General features: G+C 43.8%; 1 protein-coding gene across 2 annotated transcripts; it reads right to left on the reverse strand.

Moving 5' to 3' along the window:
• Positions 1 to 412: 412 nt before the first annotated feature.
• Positions 413 to 23521, reverse strand: RHOA (ras homolog family member A). Of its 2 annotated transcripts, XM_038149055.1 has the most exons (6): positions 23377 to 23511; positions 16102 to 16231; positions 6269 to 6426; positions 3448 to 3568; positions 2104 to 2234; positions 413 to 1680 (listed from the first exon to the last, which is right to left on the reverse strand). In XM_038149055.1, exons 3-6 carry the CDS (start codon positions 6422 to 6424, stop codon positions 1507 to 1509), a joined length of 582 nt encoding a protein of 193 aa, XP_038004983.1. In that variant the 5' UTR covers positions 6425 to 6426; positions 16102 to 16231; positions 23377 to 23511; the 3' UTR covers positions 413 to 1506. The 2 variants fall into 2 exon arrangements, with proteins under 2 accessions (XP_038004983.1, XP_038004982.1); XM_038149054.1 differs by lacking the exon at positions 16102 to 16231 and having other exon boundaries at positions 23377 to 23521.
• Positions 23522 to 23650: the final 129 nt, after the last annotated feature.

Consider the following 23650-nt stretch of genomic DNA (forward strand, 5'->3'; position numbering starts at 1 on the left):
ACTGCTCCAGCGCAGCTCGGCTGCTGCAAACCATCACATGCTCCCACAGCAACACTGCATCTGCTCCTCCCTTCCTCCTACACAGCCTCCTCTGCTCCTCTAGTCCCATGCTCAGGACTGGCAAATCCAGCTCAACTGATGCGCTCTCATCTCACTGAGTATCAAAAGCTCCTGGGAAGCTTTGCTGCTCACTGTGGGGGCCAGCTGAGATGCTGCAACTCGGCTCTGCTGCAGCGTTTGGAAAGCACCGCGAGCAGCAGATGGGTGTCCCTTGCTGGGAAATAAAAATAAGTATTAAAGCACTTGCAACTGCTTAGTGAATTCTCTCTCAGCTTTATCAAAAATGCTATTTCTAATTCAGGCTGTCAGATGCTGGGACAAAAACCCAGAGTGAGGAATACAGACACCAGGATACAGGGAGCTTAGAAAACTGCCTTTATTCTATTAGTTCTTGGAAAAATGAAAATACAGAAAGAGTTTAGTTGGCTGCAGAACAGCAAGAAGTTCACAGGTTAGGAGTCTGATCACTACATGGTAACCAAACTTACACAAAAAGTTTCTTTTTTTTTTTTTTTAAGTTTTGAAACTGGGTCCAGCAATGAATTTAAGGCAACTGAACAGTTCAGAAGCTTTGAGTGTGAGCAGGCTGTCTTTTCTCATCCCTACAGCACGTTATGGAAAAAACTCCTCCTGGGTGTGCAGACCACTCATATCATTCAAATGGGTCAGACTCTTACAAATGAACAGGGGAAGAGGATCAGCTGCTTTCCACCGGACTTTATTTTCAAATACAGTTTCTTAAAAAACCCAGAACACCTTAACGCAGAGGTTACAAGTAACAGTATTAGGAAATCCAATTATACAAAAAATACTACATCTAAGCTGGGGTAAATAGATTTATTTTTGGTAACATACATTTAAACTGGCACTAATTACACAGTAACTAAAAGGTAACTAACATGAAACCACAGAACCCTCACTTTTCCTTAGCTGAATGGGACTTGGTCATTTCAGAGTGATCACATTTTCGAATTAATGTTTTACACCAAGCCATGAAAATCAGATCTTCCTAAATGTGATAGCACTGAAGCTACTCTCGATTCCATACAGCCATGTAACGGTTGTACTCAATTAGAATAGGACGTTAGTTATAAAGTAGTTACGGACCAATCCTCCGTGTTGACAGCTTTTTTCTCTTTATAGAGACAAGAAAGAAGATAGAGAATTGTCTTTAATTAGCGCCTGGCATATCCTGTGAGTGCAGAAAAGGTTTGTTAGAGGAATGTCGAGGTTAACCTTGGGTGCACAGATGAATTTGATGCAGATTGTTATAAAAATCATGGTTGGCTTCTAAATACTGGTAGCAAGATGACTCGATTTTTAAATCTCTTAAGTAAATTATAGATAATGAAAAAGGCCAGTAATCATACACTAAGATTAATAAACAGCACTTCAAAATTACTCAAGTGCAGGGTGCTGCTTTGGCCATCTTCCTCTGGCCACGCTTTATAAGAGAAGGCACCCGGACTTTTTCTTGCCACGCCGGGCTTGCAAAGCAGCTCTAGTGGCCATTTCAAACACCTCCCTGACACCGTCTTTGGTCTTTGCCGAACACTCCATGTACCCGAATGCACCAATGCGGTTTGCCATATCCCGGCCTTCCTCGGGTTTGACAGGCTCCTGCAACAGCACAAAAGCAGCAGGTGAGAACAGCCCAAACCCACACTGCTCTTCCCCTTCCCACCCAGCTTCCCAACAAATGCAGAGAATTTCTAGGTTAAGCACATGTAATGAACTGGTTAGTTAAAAATCCAATGCCAGAGGACGCAATCAGTTTTCTGATACCTCTGAGCTTGAAAGCTGCAAGACTTTTTGAAACGAGCAAGTGATTGCCTATTTCTGAAGAAGCATTTATGCAATTCTTTGCCACCATTGGAAAAAAAGCCTATGAACAAATCCCCAAATCAATGCCTCAGTCTTTGTATATAGCTGTTGATCAGACAGCCCACAGAAACCAGCAGCCAGCTGTGGGTGCCTGTTTAATGCTCTGCTACAACCACCACATCTTCTGCCATTTATTGTAAGACTCCGAAAGGAACCTGCCTGCTTCATTTTGGCCAGCTCTCGTCTTGTGTGCTCATCATTCCTCAGGTCCTTCTTGTTTCCTACCAAGATGATAGGCACGTTGGGGCAGAAATGCTTCACCTCCGGGGTCCACTTCTCTGGGATGTTTTCTGAAGAAAATAAATAGAGACATGACTGTACAAAACCCCACTTCTGGGGAGAGTTTTGTTTTAAAGCTTTTACTGAGTTGTTGTAACTTGATAATCTACACTGATGCCCTTTTTTTCTACTCTTCATAAGGAAGCAAGTAGACCTGTTCTGGTGTTACCAAAAAAGACAAGCCTGTCTGTGGTAATCTGAAGGCTGAAGGACATGTAACATTTTGGCTTCCCTCAGCAGCTACCTGACTTTGAAGAACAGCACGCAGAATTTTGGACTGGAAAGTTAGGGAATATTTTGCTTCAAGAGAAACATTTTATTTATCTCCAGAAGCTAGAGATGGGCACAATAATGAAGCCTAAGTTTTAACCTCACTTCTTTTCCTAAAGCAACACAAAACAACCCCTCAGCTCTCCCCTTACTGCAGCAGAACTGTTCAACACATTAATTACAGATACACAGAAACAAAGGCTTGGGCTAAGTAATTTTCAAGCTGCCGTTTCTCCCTACATGCAGCAAATGAATCTGTTCTCATATACAAGCAACCTCCTCCTCACATCCCTAGATGACTTTAGTTTTTTAGTGAAAGGAGGACTTGGGGGCTTTTGAAAGCAAAACCTTGACAAATTCTGTATAGGAGGAAGTGCTGAACAGCCTAAAACATCTGGCTGTGCTTTCATAAGCTCTCAGACAGTTGAGATTCACCAGTGGATGTACCTGCAGGCTGCATAACCACTTTTTAATCTTCATGAAATTCCATTCAGCTTTTGAAGAGACGTTCACTATTATGTAATATGGCATGTTTTCTTGCTTGAAGGAACAACTTAGACAAGGGTTTTGAAGCCAGTTTTTGCACTACAGCCAAAATACCAATTCTGCAGCTGCACCTGGAGTGCTCAGGTGTGCTGGCCTCTAGATGCTGCACACCTGAAAAGCTGCCTGGCAGTTCACTGCTCCAAGGGACCCTGGCACCCAGATACTGGTGAGCAGGAAGGGAGGAGAGGGAAAAGAATTTTTACAATCTGGGAAACACAGAGTGCTGCTGCAGCTCTTGTGATGCTCAGTGTTGCAGGAGAATTCCCTGATGTCTGAAAACTACACACTCAAACCAGCACCAATTCTGAAACTAGGAAAGCTCCCAAGGGAAAATACATTCTACAGTGCAATTTCCAAAGGGAATATATTGATACAGAGAAGTGGTTCTGATTCAGTCAGAGATCTTACCTAAACTATCAGGACTATCAATTGAAAAACACATAAGTATAACATCAGTATCTGGATAAGAAAGCGGTCTAAGTCGATCGTAGTCTTCCTGTCCTGCTGTATCCCACAAAGCCAACTCAACCTGCAAAATTAAGATAACGGTTAGTCAGATCACCAGGAAAGTTCTGATTCAGAAGCCAGGAACACAACAGGAGTGATTAAATATTTCAGTCAATACCACTCAACAGGAGGAGACTACAAGTTCTCCTTTGACAGAAGAACTGCTAGGAATTTTATATTCTGTAACTCCAAAAATCAACTTATTGCTGCTTATGAGTCTTTTCTTTATACCTATGACCAGTTTCAATTCTCTGAAAGGACATAAAAGCTACCAGCAGGAAAGCAACATAGAAGAACCAAAGGGAATCAGCTCCAAAGGGCTGGGAAGGTTTTTGACAAGCATCCCAGAAATACCAGTTTTCAGTGAAAGTGAACTAAGCATATGCTTTTTAGGATTATGCACATTTTCAATGGGTTTACAGCTGGAACCTGTAGTGACTAAGAAATGTCAAGATCTTACTTATTTGTGCAGAAATTTAACAAAACTGATTTGTCTGTAAAGCTTCTTGTTACTAAGAAGTAAAGTACGTAATGTTCTCAATGTTTCTACTTTTGCTGGAGCTAGGTGAGAACACCCCAGCAGGATTGTTTAAAACTGTAGAAGGAATAGCCCACATTTAAAGCAAAGGACTTTATAATCAAGCTCTTTAGGTACATATACTCTTGCTTAAGATTCTCTGATGAGTCTGCATTCACAATGGAGTGGGTGCCTTCTTTAAACCCTTGCATTCAAAAATTCCAGGAAAAAGGTCCACAACAGCTCAGATAAAGACAGATGGGCAGAACTGGAACCCAAACGTGAGCCTGCATGTGCAATGCAACTGTCTGTTGAAACAGTGAGGAGACAAAGCCTTGAGAGGCACACCTATACAAACATAATCTTCTGTATTTCAGTCAGAAATACTCTTCCTCTCAGAGTCACCTCTGGAGCTGCAAATGTGAATTCTGTGGCAAATGTTGATATTTTTGAAGAGATGTCTGTTGACAGTTTCCTCACACCACACTGGAATCAGCTCCTAAAACACCACATCTCCTACCATCACCTCTTTGTTTTCATATGACTTCTGGACATTTCTGGTAATGCTTTTCTAGGAAGACAGAGATAAGTGGCTGTCACACAGAAGAGGCTTAAGCACTGCTCTCCTAAAAACTTTTGTGATCAAATTTTCTGAAGACCAAGAGCTTAGGTAAAATACATAAATACATCCTCTAGTTACAAAAAAAAAAAAAAAAAAAAAAATCTGCTGATCCTGCTCAAGCTATTTTCCTTTAGCTACTGGCTGCATCTAGCTGATAGGGCATGACTCCCTATTCACTCATTCAGAGATGCAGAGATTCAGGCAGAAAGGAATGAGGAAGTTAGATTGGTGATAAGAGAGAGAAATGGATAGCATACATATTTCAAACAATAGTCCTTAGAATCTAAAATACAATATAGAAACTGCAGAACCTGTCATTTGGGGAAAAAACATGTCCTAATATTAGTCTGTAAGTAAATTTTTTTTTACTGATTCACATTATGGGAGAGGAAAGCTCTTTTTAGACTCAAATTGCATGAACTATCATGACTAAATCCATAAATAACCCATCCCTGCAACACTAGGAAATCAAATTTAACATAAAGTCCAAAACTAGCTCAAAAACCTCTTTTTCTCCAGTCAGGACTGACAGTGAGAGATTCCAATCCATAATCACTGCATCTGAACTGGAATGGACTGAAAAATGTCCTGGCTGTACCTGAGCCCAGAGCAAAGGCAATGTCACACAGGACAAAGCAGGCAAGCTCAGCACCATCAGCACCAAGACCTGCCACACACCTGAGCTGCAGTCCCAGGACAGAGTCAGCACCCAAACAGACACAGGCTGTGCCTGCCTGAGAGGTCTGTAAAGAACTGAGCTCTCAAGGTGCAAAGCTCCTGCTTTGTGTGCTTCTGGAGCACCCTGGAGAGTGACAGTTTTGCACATCACCCAGCACCCTGCTGACAGAAGTGCAGAATGCAACCTACCCAGGGATCAGCACCTACAGCTGCCCCCTGGAGTCTGCCATGTCTGCCTGTATGGTAAACAAAAGGACTCAAGAGGTTCCACTGATTAAAATCTCATTTAAAAATATTTAAAACTAAAATGAAATCTTTTAATAATTGGTTTACTGAAGTACAAACTGAAGATGAAGCTCAGTGAGCTGTGGCTACACTTGGGTGCTAGGAATTGTGTTCCTTCAGACAAGCAGGACAGGTGATGCTGATGTACACTATGAAAATCAACCCCCTTAATCAACCTGTCTGATGTCTGTTCTCAGAAGAATGCTGCATGTTGCCAGGAGTAGGTATGAAAAAAAAAAAAACCTCTCCAGGAATTAGTCTTTGTTAATTACAATACCAGGTACCTATTAAAACAGGGACTCTGTTCCATAGGCCAGTAGCCCCAATGCCCTCAGCATCTCTGCATTGCTCCATCCCCTCCCACCTGCTGCAACATTCTACTCAGACTGACTGCATGGCTTTTAGAACCTCAGCTTGTGTACAGTTAGAAGCACCTTGTTGGACAGACAATGGATATGAGCACGTTCTAGCAAGGCCAGTATTTTTTTCCACAGGAATATCCTTAATATGTGGTTAGTGCTTACATTGTAAATATATTTTTAAATATGAAGTGTGGAGATGTCCATGCTGTTCTGAACAAACAGCAGTTCATTCTGCCTCTTAGAGAAGGGTTCACATACCTGCTTTCCATCCACTTCAATATCTGCTACGTAATTTTCAAAGACAGTGGGAACATACACTTCAGGGAACTGGTCTTTGCTAAATACAATCAGCAGACAGGTCTTTCCACAGGCACCATCTCCCACTATAACCAGCTTTTTTCGAATGGCTGCCATAGCTGAAAAACAAAACAATGACTTGTTAATTCAACTGTTACAGCTTTTAACTGAGATGATAATAATTAATAAACACCAAGTCTTCAATTATAAGACCTTTTACATTGATTGTACGTGTCCGTTGGAGAGACAGACATATCTGGACCTGGGTAAATTCAGGTTCCCATCCTTTTAAAAAAAAAAACACTCCCCAGCACTTAGCAACACACCGGTGAACCCACTAGGTGCAAGGATAATAGAAAGAAGAGGAGATGGGCCTGGTTTAGCATTTATTGCTCTGTCCTAAAGGCTGAGAGCAGCACCCAGAGATAACGAGTGAGTGAGCAGCACTGTCCCAGGGTACCCTCTCAGAAGTGTATTCCAGGAAATCATACACAAGATGCTTCAATTGAAGGGCAGTAACATTTTCTTATCACACTGAGTTGTCTTAACTACAAAGTGCCAGTCAGCTGGACTGAGGAGCACTGCTGCCACGTCAGAGCACCAACAGAAGGATCTCAAGGTAACCAGTTCCTCAGATCACAACCACCACTCTGCAAAGGATTTTGGCAGGACACATCTCACTCCTCAACCCACTTTCCTGGGCATTAACCTGCTCCCCGGTTAACAGAGCCTGCTGTCAGCTGGCAGTAAGTGAAGGGGGGACTCAGAAGTGGAGACCCCCGTGGGACTCCATGCAGATCTCTGCTGTGCAACGATTGATCAGTGGTTAATTGATTAGTCTGTATCAGACCATACAAATCCATGACCTGCTCATGAGCAACTCTGGCCTCAAAAATACAGTATAAAAGCTTGAAAAGCTTTAAGGAAAGCCTGGAGTCAGGGTGGGGCTGAAGGAGATGGTTGTTTCGGATCTGGCAAAGCAAACAAAACCAGCACTATGTATGTGCCTGCTCTCTCTTTTCTCCAGGCGTTTATTTGTGACCAATGCAGGGACAAGCCAGAGATTCAGGGAGTGACCTGCCTACTCCAGAGTGCAGTGAGGACAGACCCATAACGACTTTCTTCTCCATGTAACACAAAGGCACTCCAGGGGAAGCCGCTTAGTCATCCCATGGAGCTTCCTGGAAATGGAGCAAACAGCAACCTACCTATGACAAACAGCAACGCCACCACAATACCTATGACTTTGCATGACCAAAACACCACAGAGGGAGCACCCCGTGAGTTAACTTTTGCCATGACAAACCCAGAACAAAGTTCTATGAGGATGATCAGGACTGCTGGCAAGGGGAGAAGGCCTCAAAGAAGCACAGGAGAGATTTAAAGGACACAGCAAAAACATTTTATCCTTTTCACTTCTTTTGCCTCATGAAATCAAGTAAAAAGGTAAAACTACCATCTAAAAGCAAACTTTGGTACTGTTAGGTGGTGAAGAAGCAGTGGATATTACAGAGATTCTGTACTTCTGCTCCCGGTACAGAGAATGTTCCAGGTACCATTTCAACCCACCAAGCAGCAAGAGTCGAGGACAGCCTTGTCAGACACCACTGCTCAAGTGATCCAAATCCATGTCCAAAGTGAGGTTTTTTCACCTTGTAAATATATATGTACACAAGTTAAAGTTATTTACCTTAGAGACTTGGGGTAATTTTTACATTTGTGGAAGGTTTTAAATGATCCAAGCCTTATAAAAGTTTTCTTTCTATTGTTTTAGATGATTTTGAATCCGTTCTAGCAATGGTAGTATTTGAATTTTACAGAACTGGAAATTATCTGTCCTCTGTACCAACTCAAGATCAACTACTTGTAACTTCTATTTAATGTCAGTTTTGGCTAATCTGCCCTTCAAGTCCTACAAAACCTCCGAAGTAATGTACTCGTGTGCCCCACAACATTTACAGTGAGAAAATGTCCCTCAGTGTGTACCCTCGCCCTTCTTTGATGTAATATAAGCCCATTACTGTTTATGCTGGTTTTTGTGGCCATAAGGAAATGGATTATTCCCTTTCCCCAGTGCAGCTGAGAATACATGCCTTCATTTAGTCTTCTCTTCAGGCAAAACAATGCCAGTTTATTCAAGCCTTCTCTGTAAATCATATTTCCTAGACTCTCCCATTGCTCCCTTCTGGGCAGAGTCCAATTGGCACAAATTTACCCAAGTGTGGAGCTCAAAAGCCGAATCCATTATTTCTCCTAGGGCTCTGTGAAGGGTGCCCAGAGCTGAAGTACTAATTTCATTGATCTTCTGGGATACCCTGCTTAAACACCAATCTGGAATTATGTGTCTTTTTCTTTCTTCTTCCCCTTCCCTGAAGACAACACTGTTGATAAAGTCAGCTTTTAATTCCTGATAGCTCACCCACTTTTTTCATTCAGATGTCTCTACAGCGAGCAGTTCTCTCTTCACACAGCTGAGTATCCGCTGCCCCACTTTCATTTGTCCTTACAGTGGCTGATGGTTTATTCTACCTTTAGGTTCTAGCTCTGTCCTCCAGTTTCATCATGGCCTGTTGGATGCAAGTTTAACAGCAGTGATTCCCAGGTAATTATCTAGGCCATTGATGAAACCACCCTGGAGACACAGTGGGTGGCTGACATAACCTGTCCTTCCCTGCCAGCCTCCCTCCTTCTCCCTTCTGTGCTGGTGGCTGGGACTGCCTGTGATGCCTTGAGTTCCCTGCAGTATCACCCAGGGTAGGTGACCTTTTGGAATCACCTACAGATAGCTGATTTTTCAATGGAGTATCAGATCAACTTTATCTTCTTCTAAATACTTCTGTCACTCTGATTATTTTTAAGTGTTCCTTGCCAGTTAAATTTTATGTTTTGGCCTTCTACATACCTATGCCTTAGGTCTACAAGGAAACTACAATTGTGTAAAAAAACCCCCACAAACCCATTATTTAATATAGATCTTTCTACAAATCTTTCCCAAAAAAGCTTGAAAAATTTATTAATATATTAAAATTATTTCAGGAGCTTTATTTTATCAACTCAGTATCTTTCTCCTGAGAAAAGCCTATCATGAAACTCTCTGCCTGAATGCTTCCTGAGATGTGCTGACATCATTTGGACCCAAGATGCCCTTCAGCAGTGTGTGCTCAACCACTTCCTTCCCACTTCCCCCCCCAGGCTCAGGACCTGCCCAATGAGGCTCTTGTGCTCTCAGTGCTGTGCAGGACCATCACCAGGACAGATCAAACCTGCCCAACAGTCCCTTCCATCTAGTACATCCAAAGTCTAGGGTTGAGTCTCCCTCAACATCAGCTTCAACATCTAGTTGAGTCTCCCTCAACATCAGCTTCTAGAGGATCCTTCTGGACCATCACAGAAAGCCTCAACCACATTATAATTTTTTGGTGACCCATGGCATCCTCATATTTTTTACTTTAGTTTCACCTTCCACAGCATTACCATAAAACAATTCCTTCTAGAACAAGTGTGTCGTAAAAAAATTCAATTCAGGAGGCAAAGATCACCACTTAAAATCTCCAATTTTCAGAAGCAGCCCAGATTATAAATGCTGGGTAGATATAAACACCTCAGCATGTGAGCTCTGATCATAGACACCTCCACCCACCTCAGAAGGAAGTCACCAAACATCACAATCACTTCTTTCTACTTATCATTGTCAATGAACCACAGAATGGTTTGGGTTGGAACCTCCAAAATCATATAATTCCAACCCTCTGCCACAGGCAGGGACATCTTTCACTAAACCAGGTTGCTCAAAGCCTCATCCAACCTTGATCCCACACTTTCTAATTTAGGAATTCCTTGAATTTCCTAATTTACAGGATTCAGTGTACAGATCAGCATATTTCAGCTAGTTATTTTTAGCTAAAATAAATACATTCCTCTCCAATGGGCAGCTGTAAGGGGTTGTCAGGTCTGGCAAAGATTCAGAAAAACAATATCTTGGTAGCACAATAGAGAAAAAAATGGATTGTTAGAATGGAGCTGCATCTTAGTGGTGCGTGTCACAAGGACAACACTAACAGCATTCACAGCAGCTGGGTCTTTCTGGTGCATTCTGACATGCTCTGGTTTTATTCATCAAGTATTCTGAAACATGGAAATACATCAAATTTCCACCAGCAGTATGTGGGAATCAAAGCACTTTGTTGGCCTAAAGAGTTTCATTTAAGATGCATATTACATACAATTTACTGTTTGCTGCAGCACAGCTTTTCACCAGTGCCTACATTTAGAGCTAAAAAACCTCCATGCACTACCTGAGAGGGTATAACAAACAGCCCAAACCCAAGCTACTACTGCCTCACTGTAACTGAATGAAAGTACATTCATCCTTTTACACAACACATGGAACAGGGAGAGTCCAGTAAACCCAGAAAGCTGCTGGAACTGCATCACTGATGATGCACACAGAATATTGAGCAAGAAATCATTTATCCCAACTAGTGCTGCAGAATGGCTGCAGGGATCTTCTAGGAGAACCTGTGCTGTCTTCTGCAGCACGGCAAGAGATCTGCAATTTTTCCTACTCTTAAATGAACCACTCTTCCCACCTTTGCATTTAGAGGATTCTCAAAACCAGCTAGTCTGCTAGATTCAAAGTGGAAACTCTCACAACATGACTCAAGTGACTCATGTGAATGGAAGAGATTCAATTATGACATTTCCCCAGCCTCAGCCAGTGTCTTTCACAGGTATTACAGGAGCTTTAGACATCATTTGCTCAATCCCACTAACATCACAGGAGGTTACAACACAAGGAGCTCCTGTTTGCAGAGTTGCCACACTAATATCCTTGTTACAGGAGGCTGCTGTTTCTAAGTGCAGTGAGGCTCCAAGACTCCTGCAGCATAAAGCCCTGCTTGTTAAGGGAATCCACCAAATACTCCAGAAGAATTAGAAATGGGGAAAATATTTTTTTCATGTTTTAAACATACACCCCCCAAGTATTACTCTTTACTGCAAGGGAATTTGCCTCTTCAGCATGCTATTTATTTTTCCAAGGAACAACTTTTCTAGTGCCACCTCTCTGGCAGGTCCCAAGGCCACACAGCATGAGAGAGGATTTTGGACACACTGCTGACATTATGATGTTGGATAGGCTGACAACAAACATGCCAGGTTTGTCTGTCTCACTGGATCTCATCCTGGAGAAAGTAAGTGATGGAAGAAACAGCCCTTTACCATCACATAGGTATCACAACTATATTTAATTTCAATTACCAATCAATTACTAGTAACTTTATGTTGCCTGCTATACTATACAGGCAGATCCTTTGCATAATGCAGAAATTTGTAAAAAAAAAATTTCTGGATTATTGCATGTCAGCAAGAACTCGGCAGAAGCAGTTCAGCATGCAGTAAGGATGCTGCAGGGGATGGGGGGAGAACATCCTTTAAATTCTTTCCCACCTAATCTTGCTGAAGTCCTTAAAACCAAAATGTTGGAAGGTAAAGGTTTTGAAATCTTAGAAAGACTGCCTTGCTGCTGACTCCTCTACACAGTACTGAAGCAGTTTGCTGCTGAGTGAATTACAGCCTGGCACTCTTCTCACTTGCTTTATTTCCCTTCATTCAGTCAGCCCTGCCCTGGGCAGCAGGAGGAACAAGAGCCAAGCTGAGGGACCAGAAGAAGAAACCCTGCTCAAGTGTCTCCCACCCTGACCAGTGAGTCCCTGCCCTCAACTCACCACAGGGGAGAACTGACTCTGTCCCAGTCCCTCAGCTGCCTCTTCCTCAGTACCTGCAGTTACTCTTAAAATATACTCACTTTTCTTCAAGTCTGAGGTGGAGGAAGACAAGAGTTTTCCCCAAAGACTCCAGGGATCAAGAGGGGATGAGCAGGCTTTTCTCAGTTGTCTTCTGGCCATTTAGCAAGGTCAGGCATTAACACTGAGAACTAGCAAAGCAGTTTGGAGTCCAAAGTAGATCAGCCCCGAAGCAAACATGCCTGATTTTAGAGCAGCTGTGTACAGTGAAGAAAGAGACTGAACATAGAGCATCTGAGTGGATGAAGTGGCCCAAAGACTATGACCAGGGAAGGGGTCAGGCAAACAGGCCAGGAGGAGAACAGCAGAACGATGTAACCACTCCTCTAGAATAGAATTCAGGATTCCCAGGCAAGCATCTCGGTCTTCTCCTCCACTAAAGTCCCAATGGAGAATGCCAGCAGCTATACATTCTATAATCCTTTTTTGCTGCTCACTTCTCATTAGTGAAAGCACATATAAACAAATACCAGAAATACTGCAGCTTGCTGCTGAAATGCTAATCCTGCTACCTTAAATCAGCTTCCTTCAGCGTATGTAAGCCTATGTGTGCTATCTTGCCATTTTTCCCCACATAACCAACACAGGATGGCCCTGATCTTCCATAGCAAGAGTTGTGAGGTAAAAGAAACTGCGACCCAAATTCACCTCTTAGAGAAGCTGCAAACTAGGAAATCAACAGCCTTGGGACTGAAATAAAAGTTAGAAAAAAAATTATGGAAAAATCTGACTCAATCACATAAAGGAGTCAGATACAACCCATGTTTCTGCTCAGGGTTCCTTAAAGATCCTGGAAGATGTACATAACCCAAAACATGCAGCAAGCGACCACTTATTTATTGTCTGAACTGATCTGTACAGCCACACTGACAGTCAAGGCAGACACACTGAGCTCAGAGTGATCTGCTCTTCTGACACCATGAACAACCTGAAATCAAGCATTACTGGGATGGAACCTCAGCTCAGTTCCAAGCCACCAGAATCAAAGCACTAAAAACATGAATATGGTCGATACATTTCATTATAATGGTTGAGATTTTCTTAATTCCGTGCAAGTTTGCCTGTGGACACTTCCACTCATAAACCAAAAAGCCCCATTATTTGAAGTGTTGCTAACAAGGCCTTTAAGAAATAGCTATATTTATATTCCTTACTGCAGCCAGTACATAAAGCAGTTTGACAGTACTGCAAAATAGACCTATTTCTAACTACAGCACTATGTGGGAGCAGTTGGCGAGAAAAAGCGATCTGCTGGGGCTTTTTGGGAGGGTTACATATGAAATCTAACACTTGAAAAAAGTTCCAAAGGTGGCAAAGCATAGGGCAGGCTACTGATATTGCACATTAAATTTAACCCACAGAGAAATGGAATTTTTCTGTTGGAAGACTGAAGTACAATTGAAAAACTAACAGAGAAGGTCAGCATAGTATCCAATGGAATTTAACACTGAACACTGGTCCTTTGGGAAGGTCTTTGGACGAGGCAAGCTGAGTGTTCAGCTTTCTGATAACAGTTCATTCAGCCTACATCAACCAGGCTCAAGTCTGGCTTGTTTTACTAGCTTGGAAAAAGTGCCTTGCAAATAGAACTGTACATTTCCAGAGCCAGCTTTAAATCCAGAGGAGCATAGCTGTGTTCAACCCCAGCTAATAAACCTCCCCAGGTCTCAGCTAACTCCACAAATAACCAGCTCAAGCCTCTTTGTACTACATCACCAGAACTGGGAACAGGGTCAGCTTAACTGCATTAGGTCTTAGCAGCACTGGTTGCCAGCCCCAGTGAACCCTTAATGACTGATTAATTTTATACAGTCATTCAGAGTTATCCTAAAGTACACAACAGGTGTTTAACAGGCATGGGCATACAGTGCATCTTCCTTAAGGACACAGAGCGTTGTTCATGCTGCCTCTGCAATGGCTGTGATGGGGTAGGAGATTCTTCAAGCAGTATAAAGCCTGCCAGTGCAATGTTTTGGAGGAAACCTGAATCAGCTGTCAGCACTAGATCCGTGCTGAGCGTCATGCGGACACAGCACGTCTAATCTGAGATATCATGTGAAGTCTCAAAGTAGGATTCATCCTATCAAATTACAGCCTTTGCCCTTGCCTTCCTCTACAGGAAAAATCCTGTATGACAACACAATTCATCTTCCCCTCAGAGAAGAAAATTGTTTTGGATTCTAATAAGTTTGCTTGAAAACATTTTGCTTTGCTCTCCTTCCCTGTACAGAGCACCTGCCCGTGCTTTACAGAAATGAGCCTCAGCACTGCCAAGTGCTCCCAGGAACACACAAACTATCCTCTGTGAAAACACCCAAATCATGGCCTGTGCAACCCACTACACTCAGCACTGTGTCCCACAGGCAACTCCAACATGGACACTGACCACTGACCAACTTGTTTCTGCACCTAAATTTACACCTAAACTTACACCTAGAGACTCAGAGACCATCTGTTACTGCAGGTCTACACACATGGAAATAGGGACACTGACTTAGGAGTTAGGTCTCTCCACCTCAGTGCCTGGCATTTCAGATAAACTCAGGACTGGATTCTTGCACTAAAGAAGAGGAAAAATGAACAAGAAGCTTCTCCCTGCATGTTCGCCAGCCTTCAGCTCAGGAGCTTCTTGGGTCAGATGTGGTTCCCATGAATTTGGTAACCTCAAACAGATTTCTCTTCCATGAGCTTGTCCAGGCTCCCTTTGAACCCGTGTAAACTTCCAGCACACACAACATCCTGTGGAGGGAGTTCCCACAACTTAATTACACATTGTCTAAAGCCACTTCCTTCAAATTGAAGATTGTCCCTATTAGATTCTTTTACTGCCTCCTAATTCCAAAATGGAAAGGGAGTGAACAATTTGCCTCCGCTCACCCTCTTCCTCTGCTCACATAACAGCCTTTCCAGACTGGAGCACCCTAACACAGGTTGGTTTTTTGTTTTTTTTTTAATTACCTTTACACCTTTGACAGTAGTGACTGTCTATTCCTGGCATAAGGAGTAACAAAGTGGTAGAGGTGTCACCTTCCCATCCCACATTGTCCATCCCAGCTCCAAATGCCCCAGGGCTGCTGCAGCACAGCTCCAGGAGCAGGAGCCTTAAACCCATTCACTCGGTATCACAGAACCACACCCTGAGATGCGTTTCAAGTGCAAACAAGCCACTGCTTGGTCATTCCCCAGTACATTTCACCCCGTGCATTAATTCAAGTGCAGATCATCTTGACTTCAAAATAGCAGAACAGAGAATCCCATACCACGCTTCTCACTCCAGCAGTCAATTACATTTTCTGCACTATGATGAAGTTTTCCTTGTCACTTCCCCACTTCTTCAGCTTCTGCAAATTTCCCATTACGGGCATTTTGCATTTCTTCCTGGTGACCACTCAAATACACAGCCCAAGAGTCCAACTCCTTCATGTTACCACTACACACAGACTCACTTGAGCCTCCACTTGCCTTTCACAGTTGCCCTCTTTCTACTACATTTAATATGCAACATATTGATTTTGTTCTGGATTCTTTTCTCACTGAAAATGACAAGCAATTACTGTCAAGTACTAACTGAAGGCTAAGATGAACAGTTAAGAACCAAACTAAAACAATTAATACCTCTTGTTTCTATTTCCTCCAGTCCAGGTTGAGTGACTCTGCCTTAATTCTTTCCTGAACACTTTGTTACTTGTTCCATTATTGTACCTGGGATTGATGTCTTAGTCTGATGGGATTACAATCATTAAGATTGTCCTACTTCTCTTTATTATTACTGCATATTAGCATTCTTTCTAACTCAAACTGCTGCAGTATGCAAAGAGCTTTCTGGAAAAAAAAATTACATTGCCCCCCTTGATTTTCAGGCCAGAGATCTTTAGAGCTAAGATATTTATCAAAACAGAGGTGTCATTTACCAAATCTGGTCAGATTAGGTGTGCAATATCATTCAACCTTTTTTTTTTTTTTTTTAACTTAATGAGATAATCAGAATACCTGATTACACGGAAGTTCTCTGTGTATAGATAAATAACTGCCAAAAGATAGGAAACCAGGCAGAAGGAAATGCTCAGCGCTCTCAGAAAAACACCCGTGGAACCTGCACAGCTCAACGTTCATAAATGACCTGAAAAAGCGAAGAAAAACAGCTATACAACAAAATTTACTGGTGATGTCAAGATGCAGAGGTAATAAAGGCAACGGCTAACTGTGATGGATTTCAGAACTTTAACAGGCTCTGTGCCTTGGCAATAAAATTTGAAAGAGAGAAATGTGAGGTGATATACAATGTAAAAACCAGATTCAACTTTCTATATGAAATTATAGACTGGGAGCTGATTACTGCCACTCAAGGACAGTATTCAAAGGTTACATAGCTAATTCCTTTAAAATAAAAGCTCAGTACTCCAAAGCGCCACGATTTAAAGATCCTAGTATTAAGAACCAGGAGAAAAGGAACAAACCAGAAACCATTAAGATGATGTCGGAATCCATCGCATGACTGCATCTTCTGATGTGTGCAGCTGTGATCCTCCCATGTCAAAAGGCTATAAATGAACTGGAAATGACTCAGAGCAGGGCACACGGATGATTAAACTACACAGCAGTGACCATATGAGGAACAACTACAGCAGAACTGGAAAAAGGACAGTCTGGAAGAGATACAACCACAGAAGAAAACAACTGGATGCTTCTCTCAGACCCTAAAGAGCAGTGAGCAAAGCTGGGGCCTGAAACAAGGACAACAGCAAACGGGATGAGCCAGCATGAAAGCAAAGGCAGGCAGGCCTCCCAGCAGGACACATGGCAAGGCCTCACCACATTTCTACTTTTTAGGTCCATAATTTCATAGTTATTTGAGCTCCTTTTTCCTCCCAGTTACTTTCCACAATTTTGAGCTTCTGTTTTCTATTTTCTATGTTCAGTTACTACTTTTCTCTTATTTCATCTGTAGGGCTTCCTTGCACTGTTTAAGTGTGAACAAAACAGATGCCTTCATTTCCTTTCCAAGCCAGGTTATTTAATTCACATTCAACACTTGGTAGGAGAAAAACACTGCAAAAGAAAGTTCCTGAAAGACCTTTTTAAAGCATGTTTAAGTCAATTTTTTTAAAAAACTAAACCAGCAATATGTGCAAGCAAAACTCAGTCTTAACATTGTCAACGTGCATCCTGTTTTGTTAACACCAACCTTAGCAAGGTGCTCCCGATCAACTGCCTGCAAAGTTCACCCCATACTGTTCACCTCCCTATTGGTACATAATCAGTAAATTAACACCATTTCAGAACCCAGGGAAGATGACTAATTTGAGCATTTCTTGTCTTCCTCTATTGTGACAAGTCTCTCTCCAAGGCTGAAGGCAAAGTTTGGATTTGGGAGCAAAAAGAAGGACTCTGTCCTCAGGATCTGTGGCTGCTGTTGCTGTCCTTGCCTCCCCACGGAACATTCTTGCTCATTTGCCCCCACTGACTCCATCTTTGCTATCTGTAGCACGACGACTTACGAGAGCACTTCTCTTATGCAATACCGAGTCCCAAGATTACTTTGCACAAAATGAGATTAGGGCTTAATATTGAGGTAATTATAGTAGATCTGTGGATTTCCACGCGTGTGTAATCTACAAAAAGCTTTGCATTTCAGCCAGTTTTTTCTTGGTGTCCTCTCCTCCCAGACAGCTCCTGCATGTCAGATGGGATGCGGGCACCTCACACTGAGCAAGGCAGGCTTCTGCTTGGGTGTGGTGGCTCTGTCTTCAGGTGCTGGCAGTAAAGCACATATGGACAAGAAAAACTAACACTAACTTCTCCAGACAGCCATCTACTTGTACCCACAACTGACACTCACCTGTGTTCCTTCCTCCTCTTTCCCCACCACAAGACATCTGTTGAAACTGCACTGGTTCAGATCAAACACCCAGCAAGCCCAACACTGCCTGACACATGCAGGTATCTCAAACAGAGTAAAAGAAAAAGCAAATGCACTGCTACCACCATAAGTGCATTTTCTCAGTTGACAGCTTGGGGGTAATTATTTCTTTTTATTCTTTATGTCCAACAGCCCAACATTTGACAGTGTTTTCTCCTGTCATTCTACCTGTTTGGTTCTGAAGCCACGTACATCGTTGTCATTCAAAGCACTCTGTGGCCCTGCATTCTGTGGTCTCAGTGCAGACTGAGGGAGAGGCACCATCAGTTTTGATCTAGACCCGACTGCTTGGTCATGTCTTTGCCAAGCTAAGGGGTTCAAATCTTTTCAAGCATCCCTTGTATGGAATCCATTCCTTATCTCTGATCACTATTTTCAGCCTCATCTTTGCTTTTCCAGTTGCAGTGTATCTCAAAGCACATCTTTCTTTGTGCCACCCCACTGTAATCAGTGTGTTGAGGACTAAGAGCCATGATGCTATATCCCTGTTTTCCTTTTTTTATTCCTTTCCCAAAGCCCCTCATACAAACTCATATGATCACTGTTGAACACTAAACTTCCATTTTCACAGAATTATGGCAAGCTCTTCCTTCTAAGTGGCAATAATTAACTTTCACCCCATCAGTGCATAAACAAATTAAGATTACCCTCCTCTTTGTATTTATCTGGAACAAATTTCATTTGGCATTTTGCTGCCTGTAATTCAGTGCCAGAAGGATAAGCTGCAATTCTTCCTAATCAGCTCTGGTCTTTTCTTCCCTTCATCCTCAACACCTTTCTCACCAGATCATTAATGAATATGATGAACAGTAAAGATGTAACACAGATCCCTCCTCTTCTCCCAAACTTCCCTTCTCTGTGCTTCTCGAGTCATTCAAAACCTCCAGTAGCTATGAGCTGCACCATTTCCTTTGCAAAAGCCACACTGGCTTTCTGCTACTCTAAGTTGTTGGTCCATCTGGTTAGCTTTTTTTGTCTTCTACTTTTTAAAAAGGCACTGAACTGTGATATCCTGCTGAACTGTCTTTAAGAACTGCTACCACATAAATCTCCTCCATTTCTGTGGCTTCAAGGTATTGAGAAGTTACACAGTGTAATTAGTAATTCGGTCATTTCAGGCCTGAGTTTCCTTTGGAACCCTTGGGCATGCACCATCTGGTCTTGGCATCTTGTAACTGTATTTATTACTTTGCTCTATAAATTACTTTGCTGACAATTCAAGCAGAGATAGGTCTTCCAATGAGTCCTGTTCTCCATAAAGAGAGTATCTGGCACAGGGACCTCTTTGGACTCCTGAACTCCTCCACAGGAAACAGGAATAAGTCATCTTCCTACTCATGGCTTCATCATCAAATATTTCTTTCACTTTTCCACCTATTGGCCCTCCAGAATCCTGAACCTTTCTTGTTTCTGATTAACTTGGATTTTTTTTTTCTATTAGTATGATGGTGTTTCTCAGAGTCTCTCTGGCAGGTCCCTGTATTTTTCATTTGACTTGCCAGACTTCACGTTCTTATTTACTTTTCTGGTCAGCTTCATGACTTAAACCTTCTGAAGGCTGTATTCTTATTTCTAATACTTTCTTTATCCCAAACTGCATGCTCATTCTCATCTGTCAACATTCCACAGTATAATTTAAAATCCTCCCAACAACATTTTCAATTTCAAGCGCAGAAGCCTAGTTCTGCTGTGGTTTACATGGAAGCCAGCCTTTCCAAACAGCTCTTGGACTGAGGTTCAAAAAATGAGCCAATTCACTTGGTCAGCACCCAGTCAAGATCCCACTGTGAGACAGCCTCCTCACTTCACACAATTTCAACAGAGCAGACGGGAGGTGAAGAATAAAGAGCCTCCAGGTGTAAAATATAAGAAAAATGAAATGCTAGCAAAGAATGCAAACAGAGATAACTGGTACTTGGACAGCTGCTAGTTCTTTCAAATCACTGACACATGCAAAGACAATCTTCCTTAAAACTGTGAAGCTGAGGAGGAGGAATCCCTTTATACACATCCACACTAGCAACCTGCTCTAAATGTGACAGTTCAGGCCAGGTGAGACAGAACTATTTATGGTTGCAAAACACTGCTAATTAACCGAGCAAAGAGACTGAATTGAGCTCTGTTTCTGATTAAAAAACAACAATAAAAAAGCAAGCAGAAAACCCACAACTGTCAGAGCCTGAGGAAAGCAAAACCTCATATTTGGTGTACTGCCCAATTTTACTGGGTATACTTGTGACTCTCCATCTGTTGGTTTTACAAGGGACCTTGGTCATGAAAGGTGGTCAGAGAAAGACAGTAAACCTTCTTCTGATTAGTTTAATTAGATGATTCATTTAGGAAGGACTGGCTGTTAGTTGTGTGGATGGCAAATACCTCAATTAAAAGGTGGTCTCTAGATACTTTAGTTCAACTTTTATAGTCTCAAATGTCCTTTCCAAATGAAAATATGGTGATAGGAAAAGGACAGAAGTGAGGAGGGACAGGGCAGTGTCACTCTACCAACTCCACCTAGCCTTTGTTACTTTATTCACTGCTCAGAATGAGTGGCAGCAGATCCCACCAAGACCAGAAGGCACCCTACTGAACAGTAGTGTAAACGTAGTAGTAACTTAACCGGTGTACCACAGACAGTATTTTGGGATATTTTTGCTTATTTTTGAGATTTACCAAAAAAGTAATAAGCAACTACCTCTTTCTATTTAGCTACCCACTATTTATAGCAGGAGAGGAATTCTACCAAAAGGCAAGGAGCAGAGGATTTTCATCATGCATTCAGGGGTGTGCAGGTGCGTAGCTGTACCCTGGGAATGGAATGAAGGTCAGCTATCACTTGGCACATTTATTTTGCATTGCACTGCTCTCTATTACAGAGTTTCACCCTTATTATGTGTTTTACTAGGACAAGCTCATCATGGATTAATTTAAGATTTCAAGGGCACACTTGCTGTACTTTATCAATATGCTAACTTCCTCAAACTCACCCAATTACACTTCTCTTCCACGTTAGTTCAAACTACATTTAAAGACACATTGTGAGGTAACAGAGCAAAACAAGAGAGAGATGAGATTTAGTATTAAAGGTAAAAGGTGGTGGCTGAGTGGAGACTTGGAAAGAACCTGATGATACCACAGCAGCAGGGAGTAAAATGTTAGAGAAACTGAGAAGGTACACTTGGCTAATGGAAAGGTAGCCAAGGTCAGAAATATCTAGCACAGAGCAGACCACAGACATAGTATGAAGAAGAGCCCACAGGGCTCTGGGCAACTTAAATACATTGAGAGAAAAAGATTAGGTGTAAAAAGCAGAAAAAACCAAGAGTTACTGTCAGAAAAATGAGGAAAGATGATGATACTTCCAAGACCCCTCCGAAACGTTTTCATTTGGAATTTGCTTATCTGAAGAGCCATCCCCAGTCCTACATCCTGGTGGCGGTTAAGATCATTTAGGATGTTTTTACTGTCAATTCCTGGCTCAGAGAACTCCCCGCCTCTGGCGCTTGGCTGCTGTGGCACTCGGCCAGAGCCTGAGCCTGGTGAACGAGGAGGGATAACATGGGAGCTGCTCAGCTCAGTTCTGCTGTGACTGAATTTATTTTGCCCCTTGTGTGACTGTGCATTCATGTCTTGAAAAATTATTTTTCAAAATCCCATGTATTCTAGTGTTAAATGATACAAATCACACAAATGTACGGGTGATTGTACAAATCATAAAAATTTACGTCAAACATTTATGCTGAATATGCTGTTAAACATTCCAGTGAACTAATTAAAGTAAAATAAGGCTCATGTTTTTCTTTCTTTAAACATGCAGCCTTGGTCCAAATCAGTGCCAGAATTAGGCTCCGTATACCTGAATGAGAAATGCCAGTGCTGTGTGGCTGGAGACCTGGATAAGACCAGAAGAGGGCAGGAAGAAAGCACACGTGTATCAGAAGAGCCTTCGACAGCAAGCAAATGTTTTCAAAATCTTTTCAGGGAGGGAAAGACTTAATATTTCCATACTGGGAAAAAATCCCCAAATAAAGCCATCAGAGAACCTAATACTTTGAGTCACAAACAACATTTAGGACACATAAAATTAACTTTTGAGATTTCTGAGATAAAAAGAAGATCAACAGAAGTCTGCTTCTGGAAGAAGTTCACCATTTCAAAGTCACACAGATGGCAGAACTGACACTTAGACTAAGCTCTGGAGGGAGGGGGAAAGGCAACAAGAAACTTAAAATTATCTAGAGAGGTCTTAGTGTTTAATTTTCTCCAAATACTGTATCACACAGAGAAAGGGTGGGCGGGAACCACTGCTCCCGAAGGGTTCCCTGCAACAAACAGGTGAACTGTACCAGGAGAGAAACAAAAGCTGGATATGAGGCAGCAACTAAAAACAAACAAACCCCAGTTCCAGACACCTCTTAAAGAGATATCAAAGCAGACGTGGTATCATTGGACTGGGAACAATACCTCATCCTGAGTATCTGTAGTAACTCTCCAGATCTCTGGGAGAAGTTTTTGGGTCTTATTTTTAAAACCCAAACAGTAGTCTCGAGGTTCCTCTCCCACTCGAAGGAATGGGTTTCCTGGCAGAAAAGGTTGATGCAGGTGTCGTTTAACACCGGGCAGTTCTCAGCCCGGTGAGGCCGTCGGGGCTCCGGTCGTGTCAAACCACCCCGGCGCTTGCCGGCCTGCTGCAGCCGCCCCACCAAAAAAACACCGCCCAAACTTTCCAGTTTCGCTCCAAAGGCCGATTCCTCCCCAAGATAAAAGTTCAACGGCGCACGAACCCCTGGCAACCCTTCCGCGGGCAGCCCGGCACGGCCCCGGTGCGGCGGGGGGCCCGGGACGATCCCCGGCTGCGACCCCCGGTGCGGGCGGGGCGCGGCCCCGGCGCCGGTGACGTCACACAACAAGCTGCCACTCACCGGGGCACCCCCGGTGCCGCCCGTGTCACCCCGCGGGGCCGCGGGCAGCGCCGCCGCCGCCTCCCTCCGCGCCGCCCGCGGCCGGGCGGCGGTACCGGGTCCCGGGCGGGGCGCGGGCGGCTCCCGCGGGAGAGCCCCGGGGCCGCGCCCCTTCCTCCCCTCCCCCGCTCCCGCGGCCCGGAAAAGGCCCCGTTACCGGCCCCGGGAACTCGCGGAGGGGCCACCCTCGCCAGCCCTCCCCTTTTGTGCGCGGCGGCGGCGGCGAGAGGCCCGGCCGGGCCCGGCCGCCCCCGCCCGCAGGCCGCGGACTCCCGGCGGGGGCGGGCGGGCCCCACCCGGCGACGGCGGCGGGAAGGGGAGAGGGGAGAAGAGAAACCGGCGATCCAGCCCCCCCGGGCCCCCCGGTCGGCCGAGAGCCCCCGGTACCTGCGGCCTGCGCTGGTCCGGCTCCCGCCGCCTCCTGCTCCACAGGCCCGAGCGCGAGCGGCGGCGGCGGCGGAAACGGGCGGGGCGGGCCGTGCGCGCTCCCGGCACCGCGCGCGGCGCGCTCCCATGCCGCCCCGCCCGGCCGCGCGCGGCCGCCCGCCCCGCGGCCAATCGGCGCGGCCGCGCGCGGGGGCTGCCGGGAAGGGGCGCTATAAAAACGCCGGTGCTATTTACGCCGCGGCAGTTGGGGAGCGGCGGGGCTGAGTTGGGGGAG

The sequence above is a fragment of the Motacilla alba genome, chromosome 12 (assembly GCF_015832195.1).
Source record: "Motacilla alba alba isolate MOTALB_02 chromosome 12, Motacilla_alba_V1.0_pri, whole genome shotgun sequence".
Lineage (NCBI taxonomy): Eukaryota > Metazoa > Chordata > Aves > Passeriformes > Motacillidae > Motacilla > Motacilla alba.

What these genes read in the sequence shown, in the direction of transcription:
- RHOA (XM_038149054.1), bottom strand. Translation starts at nt 6,424, where the DNA reads ATGGCAGCCATTCGAAAAAAGCTGGTTATAGTGGGAGATGGTGCCTGT. An exon ending in TTGAAGTGGATGGAAAGCAG is followed by an intron (nt 3,569 to 6,268) that starts GTATGTGAACCC and finishes TTAATTTTGCAG; the next exon opens with GTTGAGTTGGCTTTGTGGGA. An exon ending in AGCTGGCCAAAATGAAGCAG is followed by an intron (nt 1,681 to 2,103) that starts GCAGGTTCCTTT and finishes GTGCTGTTGCAG; the next exon opens with GAGCCTGTCAAACCCGAGGA.